Source organism: Salvelinus namaycush, chromosome 26 (assembly GCF_016432855.1).
Source record: "Salvelinus namaycush isolate Seneca chromosome 26, SaNama_1.0, whole genome shotgun sequence".
Lineage (NCBI taxonomy): Eukaryota > Metazoa > Chordata > Actinopteri > Salmoniformes > Salmonidae > Salvelinus > Salvelinus namaycush.
Genome location: NC_052332.1, coordinates 29,225,487 through 29,241,160, shown reverse-complemented (window position 1 = coordinate 29,241,160; position 15,674 = coordinate 29,225,487). Strand labels below are relative to the sequence as shown.

General features: G+C 44.9%; 1 protein-coding gene across 1 annotated transcript; it reads right to left on the bottom strand.

The window, feature by feature from the left end:
• On the bottom strand, positions 1–2,524 carry LOC120020945 (RDS/peripherin-like protein xRDS35). Its single transcript, XM_038964591.1, has 4 exons — positions 2,375–2,524; positions 824–1,254; positions 396–642; positions 1–192 (listed from the first exon to the last, which is right to left on the bottom strand). The coding sequence occupies exons 1-4, from the start codon at positions 2,522–2,524 to the stop codon at positions 1–3; spliced, it is 1,020 nt and encodes a 339-aa protein (XP_038820519.1).
• Positions 2,525–15,674: the final 13,150 nt, after the last annotated feature.

Here is a 15,674-nt window from a genome sequence, read left to right as displayed (position 1 = left end):
CTAAGCTTCAGTGTCTTCACTGCCCACCTGGTTCAGCTGAAGGAAAACCAGCACAGGAGTCACATACTCCATGATCGTCTCCTTCACCCCTTTCTCCAGCAGGTAGCCCTCAGTCTCAATCTCAGTGTTCTCCTGCCCTGCCAACGCTTCCATGGTTGTCTGCAGGTACCGCAGACTTACCAGCACAGATGACTGGAGGGAAAGGAGAGGAGAGGGAAGAGAAGGGAGAAAGGTTATACAGGAGGATGTTGGATATACTGCATTACTACTCAACAGCGAGCTACAAGTATAATTGTGGCCACTCACAGGAGTCCGGGAGCCTTCTGATTGCCACACAGGACATTAGCTTACTTTTAGGTGTATAGGTTGATATGTACTGTATATCTGCACAGTACCTGCAGCAGGAAGACAGACAGGACCCCAGCACCAATAGTGTTCATCAGGCCCATGTAGTAGTTGACTAGAGCTTCCCTGCAGCCGCGGATGTAGATGTTGAGCTCCTCGGTCTGGTGCTCATAGCTGTAGTGGGCTGAGTTGTTGGTGAGGCGGTCCTGGATGCAGGGTCTTGGGGAACTGGGGTTGCAGCAGCTGAAAGGGACCCCATCAAACAGGTAACGCCCGTCCACGTTGCTCTTAACACGGCTAAAGAAGAAGAGAGGAGAGAAGGGAAGTAAATAGAGAATAAACGGTCTACATCATGCCTTTGTATTACCTCAACCATCTCATTTCCTATAACCATAATTATTTATTTAAGTTATAATCTGACATGGGATTCTTCCTTTACCAAAGACTGTCAGACTGCTCCCGGTCCTCTAATACTCACTCCTTCACTTCCTTAGAGCTAAAGTCTAGGTAGCGGTTGCTGATCCACTGGACCTCGAACCAGTCCTTGAAGTCGGTGTTTCCGCAGCAACGGAACTCCATCTGCAGGCGGTCAATGGTCTGCTTCTGGAAACAGCGGCCGGGGGTATCTGTGTCCTTGTAGAATCGGATGCCGTTCTTCAGGCCGATCTTCAGGGAGGACTCCAGATTCCCCTTCATGGCACAGCTCATGATCACAGCCATCAACATGAGCAGGGTGAAGAGGAGGGAAACACCCCAGTAGGGTTGCATGAAGGTTTTCCAGCGGGGAAAGCGTCCGGCGTCCAGCGCATCCTGGCACATACGGCCTGCGAAGTAGTTGATACCCAGAGAGGCCAGACCCACTATCATCAGGGTGTTGGGCACAGCATGGATCTCTGTGTTGTCCATTACCTGTAGGCAGAAGAACCTCATGCATCAGTGATGCAGCAAACTATACAGTATAAACTGATATGTTAGGCTGTCAACCCATTGATCCCATATTTAAGGAAAAGTGAACATGTAGAGGTCAGTGAATAATCTCATGGTTTACAGTGGGGAACATAACTAAAGGCTATATTGTATATTGGAGGAAATCAATTAGGTTGTTTTTATTTTTACTGAAATTGAACATAAATATTTGCTGCAAAAGGCTGCATTGAGAGGAATTTTGTTTCTGTTGATGTACTCAACAAGTGCAATAATTGACCGTATATTATTCCAAATACTGTAATCTCAAGAGATAGATGATGAATAGGATCATAATAAAACTGTCAATCACTCAGTCACTCCACATTCTGTTGGTCAGCTCATCTTATCCCTATTATGAGCTTATCACCGGTATGTTCAGACCAGAGACAGTTTCCCCTTGTTCATAACGTTCACATCTAACCACCTATCCAATAGATCTATAGATACTTCATCCCAATCCCACTCATGAGAGCATTATCAAAGGCTCCTGAATTCTACATGAGATGTTATCTTCAACACTCCAATGCATTTCATTGTCATCTAGAAACACTCAAAAAATGTACTCTTAATTTAAGCTCCAATACACTCAAATAAGGTGTAATGAAATTCCCCCCCTTTCACCCTCATGCTTTTCCTGCAGTTTATGATCAGAAGTTTACAAGTATCACTCTGATTCAGGCATACTGTAGAACTTCACTGAATACACCCTGAGAAAGTGAAGCTTATGGATAAGTCATATGTATTGTATTGGAAGAACCCTAGTGGCGTTGTACGTGCTTAGAAAAAAGGGTTCCAAAAGGGATATTAGGCTGTCCCCATAGGAAAACCCTTTTTGGTTCCAGGTAGAACCATTTCTGGTTCCAGGTAGAACTATTTTGGGTTTCATGTGGAACCCTCTGGGGAAAGGCTTCTACATCAAACCCAATAGGCTTCTACCTGGAACCAAAAATGGTTTTCAAAGGGGTTTCTATGGGGACAGCCGAATAACCCTTTTAGTTTCTAAAATAGCAAACATTTTCTAAGAGCGTACAGTGTAAAGCTGTAGAGCGTTGCAGTAGCCTACCTCTGCCCTCCTGCGGAGCTCGGTCTTGAGGAAGCAGCCCAGGGTGAAGGTGAACGCTCCGGCCAGTGTGGCCATCCAGGAGAGCAGCCACAGCCCCTGGGCCAGCTTCACCCTCTTCTCAAAAGGGAACTTCATCTTCATCAGCACCATGGTGGTGGTGGGAGCCCACGGAGGCTCCGAGGGTTACTGGGAGAAATAAATTAGGAATGTGGTGATGAAGGGATGATGAGTTGGATCTGAGGGGAAGGAGGAGAGTGCAGCGACTGACTGCTGGAATGATCTGAGAGGCGACCTGGAAAGGGTGGGTAAGGTCAAAGGTGAAGAAGAGTAAGTCTGGAAAAACTTGAAGTGCAACAGGTAGAATTCAGAATTTTAAATGGAGTTGACTGATTCGATGAGTGTTTTTCAAAGGAGAGATGGTAAGAGGATTCTTGTAGGAGAAAGAAGGGTTTGTAATCCAAAAGCAAATAAGGAATAATCAGACCAAAATGGTTTAGTGAACAAAATCTGTGGGGAGAAATAAAAGCCACAAAATACTGAACGTTGTATCTTAATTGGTATCTTAATTGGTATCTCCTGGATTTATTAGTGGCGGTGTGTCAAAGTTCACCTGCTTGATCCCCCAAAAAAGTTATTAAAGAAAGTCCAGGTGACCCTTTAGTCCTGTTCTAGCACCTGTGTGCCCATGCTTAGGTAGGTGAGACACAATGGATTTGGACAATGTTGGACATCGGGAGAGTCTTAGCACTAATCCCTCACCTGTCCTATTAAACAGGCCTTTCCAATTGGAATCCAGGCCACTGTCTGGTCAGCAAAGCTAGCCTCCCTTGAACCAGGGGTGGGGACATAGATGAGCTCTGACTAACCAAATTGAAGATGACAGGGTGAAAGATACTGTATAAGCATGGGCACTGATACATTTGCCAGTCTATAACCTATAACCTCTCTGAAATGTTAGCATGAAGCTAATAATTATTATATATATATTTAACTATGTGTATGGCCTTGCTCTCAAGCACTGTGGTCAACATTTATTGGTGATTGATATCAATTTTGATTAGATTGATATAGTCAAATATATATCTCATGACCACAAATCAATATGTTTTACTAACACATCTGGTTATCAGGAATATACTGTAAAGTCTGAAAAGGATGCAGGTAAGCACTAGTGAAAATGATCTACAAGCATATTGGTAATAAACTCACCAAGGATATACTATACCAAGTTACTCTTCCTTAATGGAATTGAGAGGGGGAAAGAAAGAAAGAGAGTGAGAGAGACAGGGAGAGAGGGGGAAAGTGAGGATAATCCTGTCTAAAGCTCCTGTAACAGCCTCAACAGGGTGAGTTTAAACTAACATGGAAAACCATTTCCAGCCTAAAAACCTAAGGTAGATAGAGGACATGGACTTCTCTGTTTACTGGGTGGTTTTGTGACAGTAACACACATTTTAAACTGCCATGATGTGGCTTGCTCTTGACAATTCAGAACGAATATACATGTGACACACTCAATGGGTTGCCACTAGTTATCACAACCACAATAATGGCTAAAACCTGCCTATTTCTACAATTTTGATTTTAAACCTAACCCTAATCTTACATTAATACCAAAAAGAAAATGTTTGTTTTCATGAATTTTTACGATATAGCCAATTTTCACTTTGTGGCTGTGGTAACTAGTAACGACCATAAAGAAGGTGGACTGACATGACCTTATGAAAGTACATCAGTGTTAATAAAACCTTGGGACAAGCCAACCCCTAAGTTAAGATAGCAGGTGAAAAAATATGCTTGAGTGGAGTCCCCACATCCGTTTTTCAGGGGAAACGGAAGTTAGGTTGAAAATACCCTGGAAACCGGGAAACATCCGCTTCATTGCCAACCACCGCGGAGAGTGCCCCTAAGTTAACAGGCCACTAAAATGGCCTGAGAAATGGGTAGAAAATACATTTACTCATATATTACTCATATCTCAGTAAAGCTGCTGCATGCAGAGAAACCATAAATCAAAGAGTGGCTCCCCTTGGTGATAACTGACTGACTAACTCTCCTCCCCCTCAATCTAAAGCTGTCACCTTCTAACATATTCAACTGAATCAATTATGATAGATGTTTTATGGAATTATTTGATGTTAATAAATTTGTAAATTATAGGTGACTATATTTATTGAGAACATTCAGACACATTTATAGGACACAACACAACGATAAAAATACAGACAGTAGCAGCTCTACAGTGCTAAACCATATCACACAAGGTTAATTTCAATTATGATCAACCTAGGGAATTAGAACAAGGTGAAATATGGTGATAGCAACCGCCATTTATAAATAATAAATATGTAACATATACTGTAAATAGTGGAAATCTATCTATCACTGGTCCTGTAATACACCATGGAGGACAGAGGTATGGATTGGAGGGCGAGGCAGCAGAGAGCATGGCAGCATAGACATCACAACACACTGTGCTTTCCTCAAATGTTGACATGTGACACAGTGACTATGATTTTGGTTGAAAATCTGTTCCCAACATGTCTCTATATGCTAGGTTGAAGATAAATAAATGTTGCTTATAGTATTTTTTCAACTTTGCCTATATGCTTCTTCCAATCCATCCAAACATCTTTACTATGGTCACCAGCGGGAAATCCCATACAGGACAAAACAGAAATGTCATGTGGCATAATAACATTGCTTATAGTGTATCATACTTACACTACCGTTCAAAAGTTTGGGGTCACTTAGAAATGTCCTTGTTTTTGGAAGAAAAGCTCATTTTTGTCCATTAAAATAACATAAAATTGATTAGAAATACAGTGTAGACATTGTTAACGTTGTAAATGACTATTGTAGCTGGAAACGGCAGATTTTTTATGAAATATCTACATAGGCGTCCAGAGGCGATTTATCAGCAACCATCACTCCTGTGTTCCAATGACATGTTGTGTTAGCTAATCCAAGTGTATCATTTTAAAAGGCTAATTGATCATTAGAAAACTCTTTTGCAATTATGTTAGCACAGCTGAAAACTGTTGTTCTGATTAAAGAAGCAATAAAACTGTCCTTCTTTAGACTAGTTGAGTATCTGGAGCATCAGCATTTGTGGGTTCGATTACAGGCTCAAAATGGCTAGAAACAATTTATCTATTTTTGTTCTGAGAAATGAAGGCTATTCAATGCAAGAAATGCCTAGAAGGCCAGCATCTATGGAATCGCCTCTTCACTGTTGACGTTGAGACTGGTGTTTTGCGGATACTATTTAATGAAGCTGCTAGTTGAGGACTTGTGAGGCGTCTGTTTCTCAAACTAGACACTCTAATGTACTTGTCCTCTTGCTCAGTTGTGCACCCGGGCCTCCCACTCCTCTTTCTATTCTGGTTAGCCAGTTTGCGCTGTTCTGTGAAGGGAGTAGTACACAGGGTTGTATGAGATCTTCAGTTTCTTGGCAATTTCTCGCATGGAATAGCCTTCATTTCTCAGAACAAGAATAGACTGATAAGTTTCAGAAGAAAGTTATTTATTTCTGGCCATTTTGAGCCTGTAACCGAACCCACAAATGCTGATGCTCCAGATACTCAACCAGTCTAAAGAAGGCCAGTTGTATCGCTTCTTTAATCAACACAACAGTTTTCAGCTGTGCTAAGATACTTGCAAAATGGTTTTCTAATGATCAATTAGCCTTTTAAAATGATAAACTTGGATTAGCTAACACAACGTGCCATTGGAACGCAGGAGTGATGGTTGCTGATAATGGACCTCTGTACGCCTATGTAGATATTCCTTTATTTTTATTTTAAATCAGCCGTTTACAGCTACAATAGTCATTAACAATGTCTACACTGTATTTCTGATCAATTTTGTTATTTTAATGGACAATTTTTGGAGGATTTCTTTCAAAAACAAAGACATTTCTAAGTGACCCCTAACTCTTGAAAGGTAGTGTATCTCACTGGACTGTTGCATGCCTCTGGTGACCACAATTATAATGGTGATTCAGTTTTACATTATGTCATGTTGCTTTTTCCATCATATCAACATGGAGACATAAACATCAATATTATAAGATAAAACATAGTTTGCATGCAAGAAGAATAAATATGTTTCTTTGTTTTCTCCAAGGATTCTTAACTATTACTTTAGGGAGGAAACCTTTATATATTTTAGCAGTTGGAACCATACACACCAGACCACACGATCCATCCCCAAATTCTGTTTTCATTTTAACTAAAACATTAACTAAAACCGGTCTTAAGAAAGCTTGTTTCCAATCCACCGTGAATGTCCAACGGATACTATTTGTAGTAAATATTTGATGGTATACATTGTCCAAACTACACCTTGCATTATGTCTGTCTGGAGGTGAATTAATTTATGAGGACAAACAAAGTATATCTATATACATGTCTTACATCTTACCTAAGGACCTACATTCTGTGAAACACTTGTCGTCTTATCTAACATGCACACACCGAGAGAAAGACACACACCAACCAGTATAATGAATTATGCACAAGAGGTTCTGAAAGGATCTATTTTCTATAAATCAGTGGAACGGGCGAGATTCGGCCGTGGTCTCCATGGTGATGGGAAAGCACTGGGCTGTGAAGTTCTCGGTGCTCTGCTATGATGAGACGGGAGGGAGGCCTGGACAGTGTTTCCCGGAGAGATCGCACCCGAGAACAGGAGGTATCAAAGCGACGTGATTTTTGTTTGATGTTACCTCTGGAGGACATCAATGCCATTCCCTGCATAGCGTAACAACAACAACAAAAACACACCAGGACATGTTTTTGACTATGAATAGAGAAAAATATCATAAATATCAAAACGTGGAGCTGGGTATCCTCGATCTCCAACTTGGGCCGCTTGCCTTAATAATAGCTTCAGGTGCAGAACAAAAATAATGTTTGCAAGTTTCTTTCTTACTTGTTGCTGGCTGTTTTTTTAATGATGAATAATATTTAGGCCTGGAAACTTTCAAATCAGATTTAAATAATTGAATTATAATTTAAATTATTATTATTAAATTGGTTATAAAGACCAATTCTGTTGCTTTATGTTTAAAATACAACATACTCATAGATGAATTATGAATATCAAATGTAATAAAAATCACTCTTAAGTTGAATTACTTAAACAACCATGCACCAACCCAGTCAACATCTGTGTCTCTGTGAAGAGATCAGGTGTCACAGCTGTGTTCTTTCCCCATTCAGCACTTTGTCCGGTATCCATTGTCCTCCCCCTCGCTAGGCTGCAGCTGGCAGATGAAGTGGTTGAGCATATTTTGGGCCGACTGCAAGTTTTCCAGACTGCTGCCAGGATCTGCCTCCGTGGTATCCACACCGCCATCATCAGCCATGTCCCCGCTCCTTGTCCTCCAGTTATGGATGATCTCATCTTCTGAGTCATCCATGGTACCGTCCTCTGGTTGGTGGAGGTCCATCATGGCCTCTGTGCCCTTCAGCTGGCCATGCTGCTCCTCCTGTCTTTGATTCTTCCCCCTACAGGAGGGGATCTCATCCAGACTGGCTGACAGGATGCGGATGGGAGAGCCTAGTTTGCGGCTCGCAGTGGCCCTGTACACATCCTCTGTTGGGCCATCAGCTGAGCTCCTGAAAATGGTGGTGAGGGTGACACCATCTATGGGGGCTGGTAAGGTCTCAGAGTGAATGGTAACATGGAGATGGGGGACCTGCTGGGAGCGGAGAGGGTGTTGTCTGACAATCTCCTCACTCCCTGACTCACTCTCTGTCTCTCCCTCTCCCTGCCCTGCCCAGCGAATACGCTCTTGTCTCCACGGTTGAAACGCTGTACCACCATGATGATCTCCCCCTGACCTCAGAACACATTTTGGAGCCTCATCCCCCATTTCCGACCAATCAGATTCCTCCTCTTCTGGCAATGTTCCCAGCGATAGGTCCTCCCCTGTGGCGGTGACCTTTCCATAATGCTGACTATCCATGAACTGGACCGGTGGTGGCGCAACTGGGAGATTTAATTGATTGACAGAATCATCTCGGTGGAAATGTTGGTCCAAGGCTTCTTGCAGCAATGATGTTACCTAAAGGGTGAAGGAGTAATCAATCGGTTCGTCAATCATGATCAAACGTTAAAAACACAGAACAGAATACAGGCATGTTGTTGACAAAGAACAACGCACAATTATACATCAAGAAAAAAAGAGAAAAAAAATCAACACTAAAAGACAAATCATAGCTTCATAACAATGTTTTTTTTTTTAGAAACAATGGGTTATGTAAAACAACATTTATTAACTACATGCAGCTCGAAACAAAAACAATGGTTTCTATTGGTGGTTTTACTCTCAACTAAAATGGGCATGATGAATAAACAGAAGGTCAAACTAAAGGGAGATTTGGATGGTGAAAGGTAGGAGACATTTTATACTATACAAAGAGGAACATAGTTACAATTTGCTACATTGTGTAAGTGCATACCATGCACTATAGCTGATTCTTATTGCAATGCATTCCTAGGTTGGGGCTCGAGGGTCAGGGGATCATAGAGGTCAGGCGAATTTGTTTCAGGGCCTGTACTAGTAGTATTTTTCTGTACTTGGCCACTCTGGTCTGGTTTTGCGCACGTTTTAGGTTGTCTTTTTGTCTCGGCTAGATCTGTTCATCAGGAGTTCTCACGTTAATAGTCTCCATGCTGTGGATGGTGTTCTTGGCTGAGGACAGCTGATCTGTCATGGCTGTGATGCGCTGGTTCAGATGCTCACGCTCCCCGTCCATACTCTGAGCCTGACAGACCACACACATAAGACAGAACAGACATAAACATGATGAAAATGGTGATACAATTTTCCAGATATGTGAACAAAATCCCTTCTATTGACGTATCTAATGTATACTTGTATGCAAAATGAGCTTTTGATCTTCTGGTGCCTCACCACTGAATGAAGCTTCTGCTCCAGGAGATTTTTGGTCTGTTGAGTGTAGGAGTTGTTATCTGTAAGTCTGAAATGGGAGAGAGATACATAAGGACTGTAAGAGGTACAATAATAGCACTATCTAAGCTTGACAATGTCATGCATATTAACTCAAAATGAATGCTGATTTGAATTTTTGTAAACTTTTGAATGAGTTCCTGTAAAAGGCAAATAAAATGGATTGGAACTGCCACTCCTCTCTGAACCCCCTCATAATTCTAGAGGAACCCGTCCCAACGTCTCATCACACCCCTGACCTTTTGAATTTGTCCAGGAGGTTGCTCAGCTCGACACAAGTGTTCTGTAGTTCTGACTCAAGGAGCTGGTGACTGCTCTTAAACTCTGTGCCCATGCACTCCATTCGCACGACAGTCTGGCACAAACTGTGGTGCAGATCCTCATTTTGCTCCTGAAGCATCCTGAATGAAGTATGAGAGCGGAGGGGGAGGGGTTTAGTGCTCAGTTAGATAATAATGTGTATCTTCAAGAAAAATATTTATTGTTAAACAACAAACATATGGAAGAGAGGATTTTTTAAAAACTTTATTTTCTCAATTAAAAATTATTCCCCCAATAAACAATAAGACGGAGATCAAATTAAACAAAATCAAACTCACATTATTCGATTAACCTCGGATGCTTCCTGTATGGGAAGGACAAAAAACAAAAAAAGTATTTACAGTCGTCCACAACGTGCATTTCAGAAATAGAAATTGATTCTGTAGCTTCTAGTTAATAGACATTGATAACCAATAGGGACACATTGTGTGATAATTTGATGTGCATGAGTTTGCATGTGATCACTTTTTCCATGTGTCATCCATGATTACGTAGTTAGGAAGGAGCCTGCATGTTTAATTCCACAATCGATGGAAAACAAATGAGTGGAACATTCTTACATAATTGCTTAATTAAGAATGTAAAACATGTTCAACAGTACCAAATGGTCAATAAATATACAGTATACTGTAGATAATGCTTGACATAACTAGCGATAATGATAAACCCAACCCCCGGAGCAATGTCATACTTTATGTAGAGAGGTAGTTGAGCCGCTGTAGCCCGTCTGCCGCTCGTCCTGACTCGTGGGGCTGCTGGTATTCCTGGAAGAACCAGACTTGCTGGAATGGGACAATGACTCCAGCTCTGTAGCCGTGGCACTGACAGGAAAGTGCTCCTTAGAATGGCTTGATGGGCTGTGGTGACCATCATGGTGCTGATGGTGGTGCTGTGTGTCTGCAGGTGAGGGATGTTGGTGAGATTCAGAATTGGAAGGATGGTGGTGATGATGATGAGATTCTGGGTTGGTAGAAATGTGATGGGGTTCAGAATGGGAGTGTGAATGGTGAGTTTCTGAATGAGAAAGGTGGTGGTGGGAATCTTGGTGGGAACTATGGTGGTGATGGAGAGATTCTGTATGCGAGCCATGGTGTTGGAAAGATTCTGTATGGGAGCCATGGGGATCGTGAGATTCTGGATGGGAGCCATGGGGATCGTGAGATTCTGGATGGGAGCCATGGGGATCGTGAGATTCTGGATGGGAGCCATGGGGATCATGAGATTCTGGATGGGAGCCATGGGGATCGTGAGATTCTGGATGGGAGCCATGGGGATCATGTGATTCTGGATGGGAGGCATGGGGATCATGTGATTCTGGATGGGAGCCATGGGGATTGTGAAATTCTGGATGGGAGCCATGGGGATCATGAGATTCTGGATTAGAGTCTCGGTGATGGAGAGATTCTGTATGGGAGCCTTGGGGATCGTGAGATTCTGTATGGGAGCCACGGTGATGGAGAGATTCTGGATGGGAGCCTCGGTGATGGAGAGATTCTGGATGGGAGCCTCGGTGATGGAGAGATTCTGGATGGGAGCCTCGGTGATGGAGAGATTCTGGATGGGAGCCCTGGTGATGGAGAAATTCTGGATGGGAGCCCTGGTGATGGAGAGATTCTGGATGGGAGCCCCGGTGATGGAGAGATTCTGGATGGGAGCCTCGGTGATGGAGAGATTCTGGATGGGAGCCCTGGTGATGGAGAGATTCTGGATGGGAGCCGCGGTGATGGAGAGATTCTGGATGGGAGCCTCGATGATGGAGAGATTCTGGATGGGAGCCCTGGTGATGGAGAGATTCTGGATGGGAGCCGCGGTGATGGAGAGATTCTGGATGGGAGCCGCGGTGATGGAGAAATTCTGGACGGGAGGCGCGGTGATGGAGAGATTCTGGATGGGAGCCGCGGTGATGGAGAGATTCTGGATGGGAGCCGCGGTGATGGAGAGATTGTGGATGGGAGCCCTGGTGATCATGAGATTCTGGATGGGAGCCGTGGTGATAGAGAGAATCTGGATGGGATCTGTGGTGATGGAGAGATTCTGGATGGGATCTGTGGTGATGGAGAGATTCTGGATGGGAGCCGTGGTGAGGCTGAGATTCTGGATGGGAGCCATGGTGATGGAAAGATTCTGGATGGGAGCTATGGGAATGGAGAGATTCTGCATGGGTGCCGTGGTGATGCTGAGATTCTGAATGGGAGACGTGGTGATGGTGTGAATCTGGGTGGAGAGGATTGTGGTGGTGTCCATGGTGATGAGTTGGGCTGTGGTGGTCTCCATGGTGATGGGGATGAGTTTGGCTGTGGTGGTCTCCATGGTGATGGTGATGAATTGGGCTGTGGTGACCTTCATGGTGATCGGAATGACTTGGGCTGTGATGGTCTCCATGGTGATGGGAAAGTGTTGGGCTGTGATATTCTCCATGGTGATGAGTTGGGTTTTGGTGGTCTCCATGGTGTTGGGGATGAGTTTGGCTGTGGTGGTCTCCATGGGAATGGTGATGAGTTGGGCTGTGGTGGTCTCCATGGTGATGGTGATGGGTTGGGCTGTGGTGGTCTCCATGGTGATGGGGATGGCTGGGGCTGTGGAGGTCCCCATGGTGATGAGAATGGCTTAGGCTGTGGTGGTCTCCATGGTGATGGGAATGAGTTCGGCTGTGATGGTCTCCATGGTGACGGGGATGAGTTGGGCTGTGGTGGTCTCCATGGTGATGGGGATGACTAGGGTTGTGATGATCTCCATGGTGATGGGAAAGTGTTTGGCTGTGAAGGTCTCCATGGTGATGGGGGTGAGTTGGGCTGTGATGGTCTCCATGGTGATAGGGGTGAGTTGGGTTTTGGTGGCCTCCATGGTGTTGGGGATGACTGGGGCTGTGGTGGACTCCATGGGGATGAATTTGGCTGTGTTGGTTTCCATGGTGATGAGTGTGGTTATGGTGGTCTCCATGGTGATGGGGATGAGTTGGGCTGTAGTGGTCTCCATGGTGATGGGGATGAGTTGGGCTGTGGTGGTCTCCATGGTGATGGGGATGAGTTGGGCTGTTGTGGTCTCCATGGTGATGAGGATGAGTTGGGTTGTGGTGGTCTCCATGGTGATGAATTGGGCTGTGGTGGTTTCCATGGTGATGAGTGTGGTTATGGTGGTCTCCATGGTGATGGGGATGAGTTGGGCTGTGGTGGTCTCCATGGTGATGAGTTGGGCTGTGGTGGTCTCCTTGCTGATTGGGATTAGTTGGGCTGTGGTGGACTCCATGGTGATGGGGATGATTTGGGCTGTGGTGGTCTCCATGATGATGGGAATGAGTTGGGTTGTGGTGGTCTCCATGGTGATGGGGGTGAGTTGGGCTGTGGTGGTCTCCATGGGGATGAGTTTGGCTGTGGTGATCTCCATGGGGATGGTGATGGGTTGAGCTGTGGTGGTCTCCATGGTGATGGAGATGACTGGATCTGTGGAGGTCCCCATGGTGATGGGGATGACTGGGGCTGTAGATGTCTCCATGATGATGGGGATGACTGGGGCTGTGGAGGTCTCCATGGGGATGAGTTGGGCTGTGTTGGCCTCCATGGAGATGGGGATGACTGGGGCTGTGGAGGTCCCCATGATCACGGGAGTGGCTTGGGCTGTGGTGGTCTCCATGGGGATGAATTTGGCTGTGGTGGTGTCCATGGTGATGGGGATGAGTGGGGCTGTGGTGGTCTCCATGGTGATGAGTTGGGATGTGGTGGTCTCCATGGTGATGGGGATGAGTTGGGCTGTGGTGGTCTCCATGATGATGGGAATGAGTTGGGCTGTGGTGGTCTCCATGATGATGGGAATGAGTTGGGCTGTGGTGGTCTCCATGATGATTAGTTTGGCTGTGGTGGTCTCCATGGGGATGAGTTGGGCTGTGGTGGTCTCCATGGCGATGGGGATGGCTTGGGCTGTGGTGGTCTCCATGGTGATGCTTTGGGCTTTGGTGGTCTCCATGGTGATGAGATGGACTTTGAAGACCTCTGTGATGGTGGTGAGATTGAGAATGGGAGAGATGCTTGTTATGATGGTGTGGTGTTGAAGAACGGGAGTGATGTCTTGATGAGGGGCTATTTTCTGGGCTACTGCTGTCATCGGTGTGGCTGCTAGGACTGTGGTGCATGTCTCTTGCAGGCTGATGGTGGCAATGGTGTTGGTGATGCTGGTTTGCGCCAAGATGGGAGCGAGAGTGCTTGATGGAATGAGAGTGCTTCCTGGAATGGGAATGCCTACTGATATGGGAGTGAACACTAACTGTCGTAGAGCTTGCACTGCCAGGCCGACTACTCTTCTGTCTTTGCCTCTGCTCCCTTGTGCGTTCCACCTTGGGGAACCTCAGGGAGGCTTGTTCTGGGCTGCTAGGCCTGTGAGCAGCTGTGACTCCAAGAGAGGTGAGTCTGTATGGGCTGAGCACCTGCCTGGTGATCTCGTTCAGAAAGGCAGAGAACTTCAGCTTGTCCTTCACTAAGTTCTTATTGGCTACCTCCTTGCTTTTCCCCAACTCCTCCTGATCTACAATGGTATCTGCATCTCCATCCCTGTACTCACAATGGGACAGCGCCTCCATTGACTTTGCCTTGCGGACTTTGCCAGCCATTCCTACCAATTTAGCACTCTCCTGCTTCTTCAGGGTGATCTTGGCAGGGGTCAGATGAGAGGACACAGCTTTCTTTTTCTTTTTTCCTTTCAGGCTCCTTTCCTGGCTTGGGGACTTGTGGAGATAGCCTTCGTCATCTATTAAAGGAGATGTCTCATCTTCCTCATCATCATAGGCCTTCCTCCCCTCACAGATTTCAGTACAGGACTGTGAGTACTTGGGGTTCTGCAGTGGATGTTTGTAATCCTTCACAGACTCATTTATAGTGGTCTGAGAGGACCAGGTGGATGAAGAGCCAGAGGATGATGAGGAGGAAGAGGATGATGTTAAGGAAGAGAAGGAAGATGAGAAAGATGATGATGAGGAACCAGAGGAGGAGCTGGAGGAAGTTGCTGCAATCTGAGGGTGGGAGGTCACATCATCTGTAGCATGGTGATGCGGTTGGTGTTGGTGATGAGGATGGTCAGGGGGAGAGTGGTGTGATTTCTCATTGTGGTGGTGAGGTTGATTGTTGTGGCCATGGTGATGGTGGCAGACGATGTTGCCCTCTGATGTTGAATGGTTGCTACTGCAAGAGGAGAACAGGATGACAGCAGTGTTCAGAGACCATATTCTTAGGGCTCAGTTACACCAGTGGAGGCTGCTGAGTGGAGGACAGCTCATAATAATGCATGGAACATGGAAACCATGTGTTTGATGTATTTGACACCATTTCACTTATTCCGCTCCAACCATTACAACAATCCTGTCCTCCCCAATTAAGGTGCCACCAACCTCCTGTGAGTTACACGTTTTACAATAACGCAGTGCTGGTTAAATTAACTAGGACAGGATAATAAGATTATTATATTTTTTTATTTTGTCACATCTGAATATTTCTCAAAATATGTACAATGTCCAAAATGTTGAATATAAAAACAAGAAATTCCATCCAAGATTTCAGAAATTAGTGAACTAATAAACTAATTTAATCAAACATACCCATGACAATTGTGATCCTTTGACCAATCTAGCTCATGCTGGTGATGAGGATGGTGATGATAATCATGGTTGTGGTGATGGCGGAGATGGTGTTTGTGGTGATCAGTTTTTTGGTCAGCCATCTTGCAATGCTTGTGGTCCCTCTCGTGATGGTCATGGAAGTGGGGCCTGCTGTGCCTGTGGCTCCTGGTCCCCTGCTTATGCTGTACGGGAGTGAAGTACTTCTCCATCACCTGCTGCTTCCCCAAACGCAAGTCCTCCTCCACTGCTTTCGTGTGGTAGTGCGGTCTGCAACTATTCCTCTCCCTGTTTTATTTCCTTGATACTTTCTGATGATTCAAATATATTTTCTGGACCATAGCTCAACTATTTGGAAAAATAACAGAATTATAGCAAAGTTAGGACATTACTACATG

Coding starts and splice junctions, on each gene's coding strand:
- LOC120020945 (XM_038964591.1), bottom strand. CDS start 2,524: ATGGTGCTGATGAAGATGAAGTTCCCTTTTGAGAAGAGGGTGAAGCTG. Junction 643..823: donor AGCTCTAAGGAAGTGAAGGA/GTGAGTATTAGA, acceptor CTTCTTCTTTAG/CCGTGTTAAGAGCAACGTGG. Junction 193..395: donor TGTCTGTCTTCCTGCTGCAG/GTACTGTGCAGA, acceptor CTTTCCCTCCAG/TCATCTGTGCTGGTAAGTCT.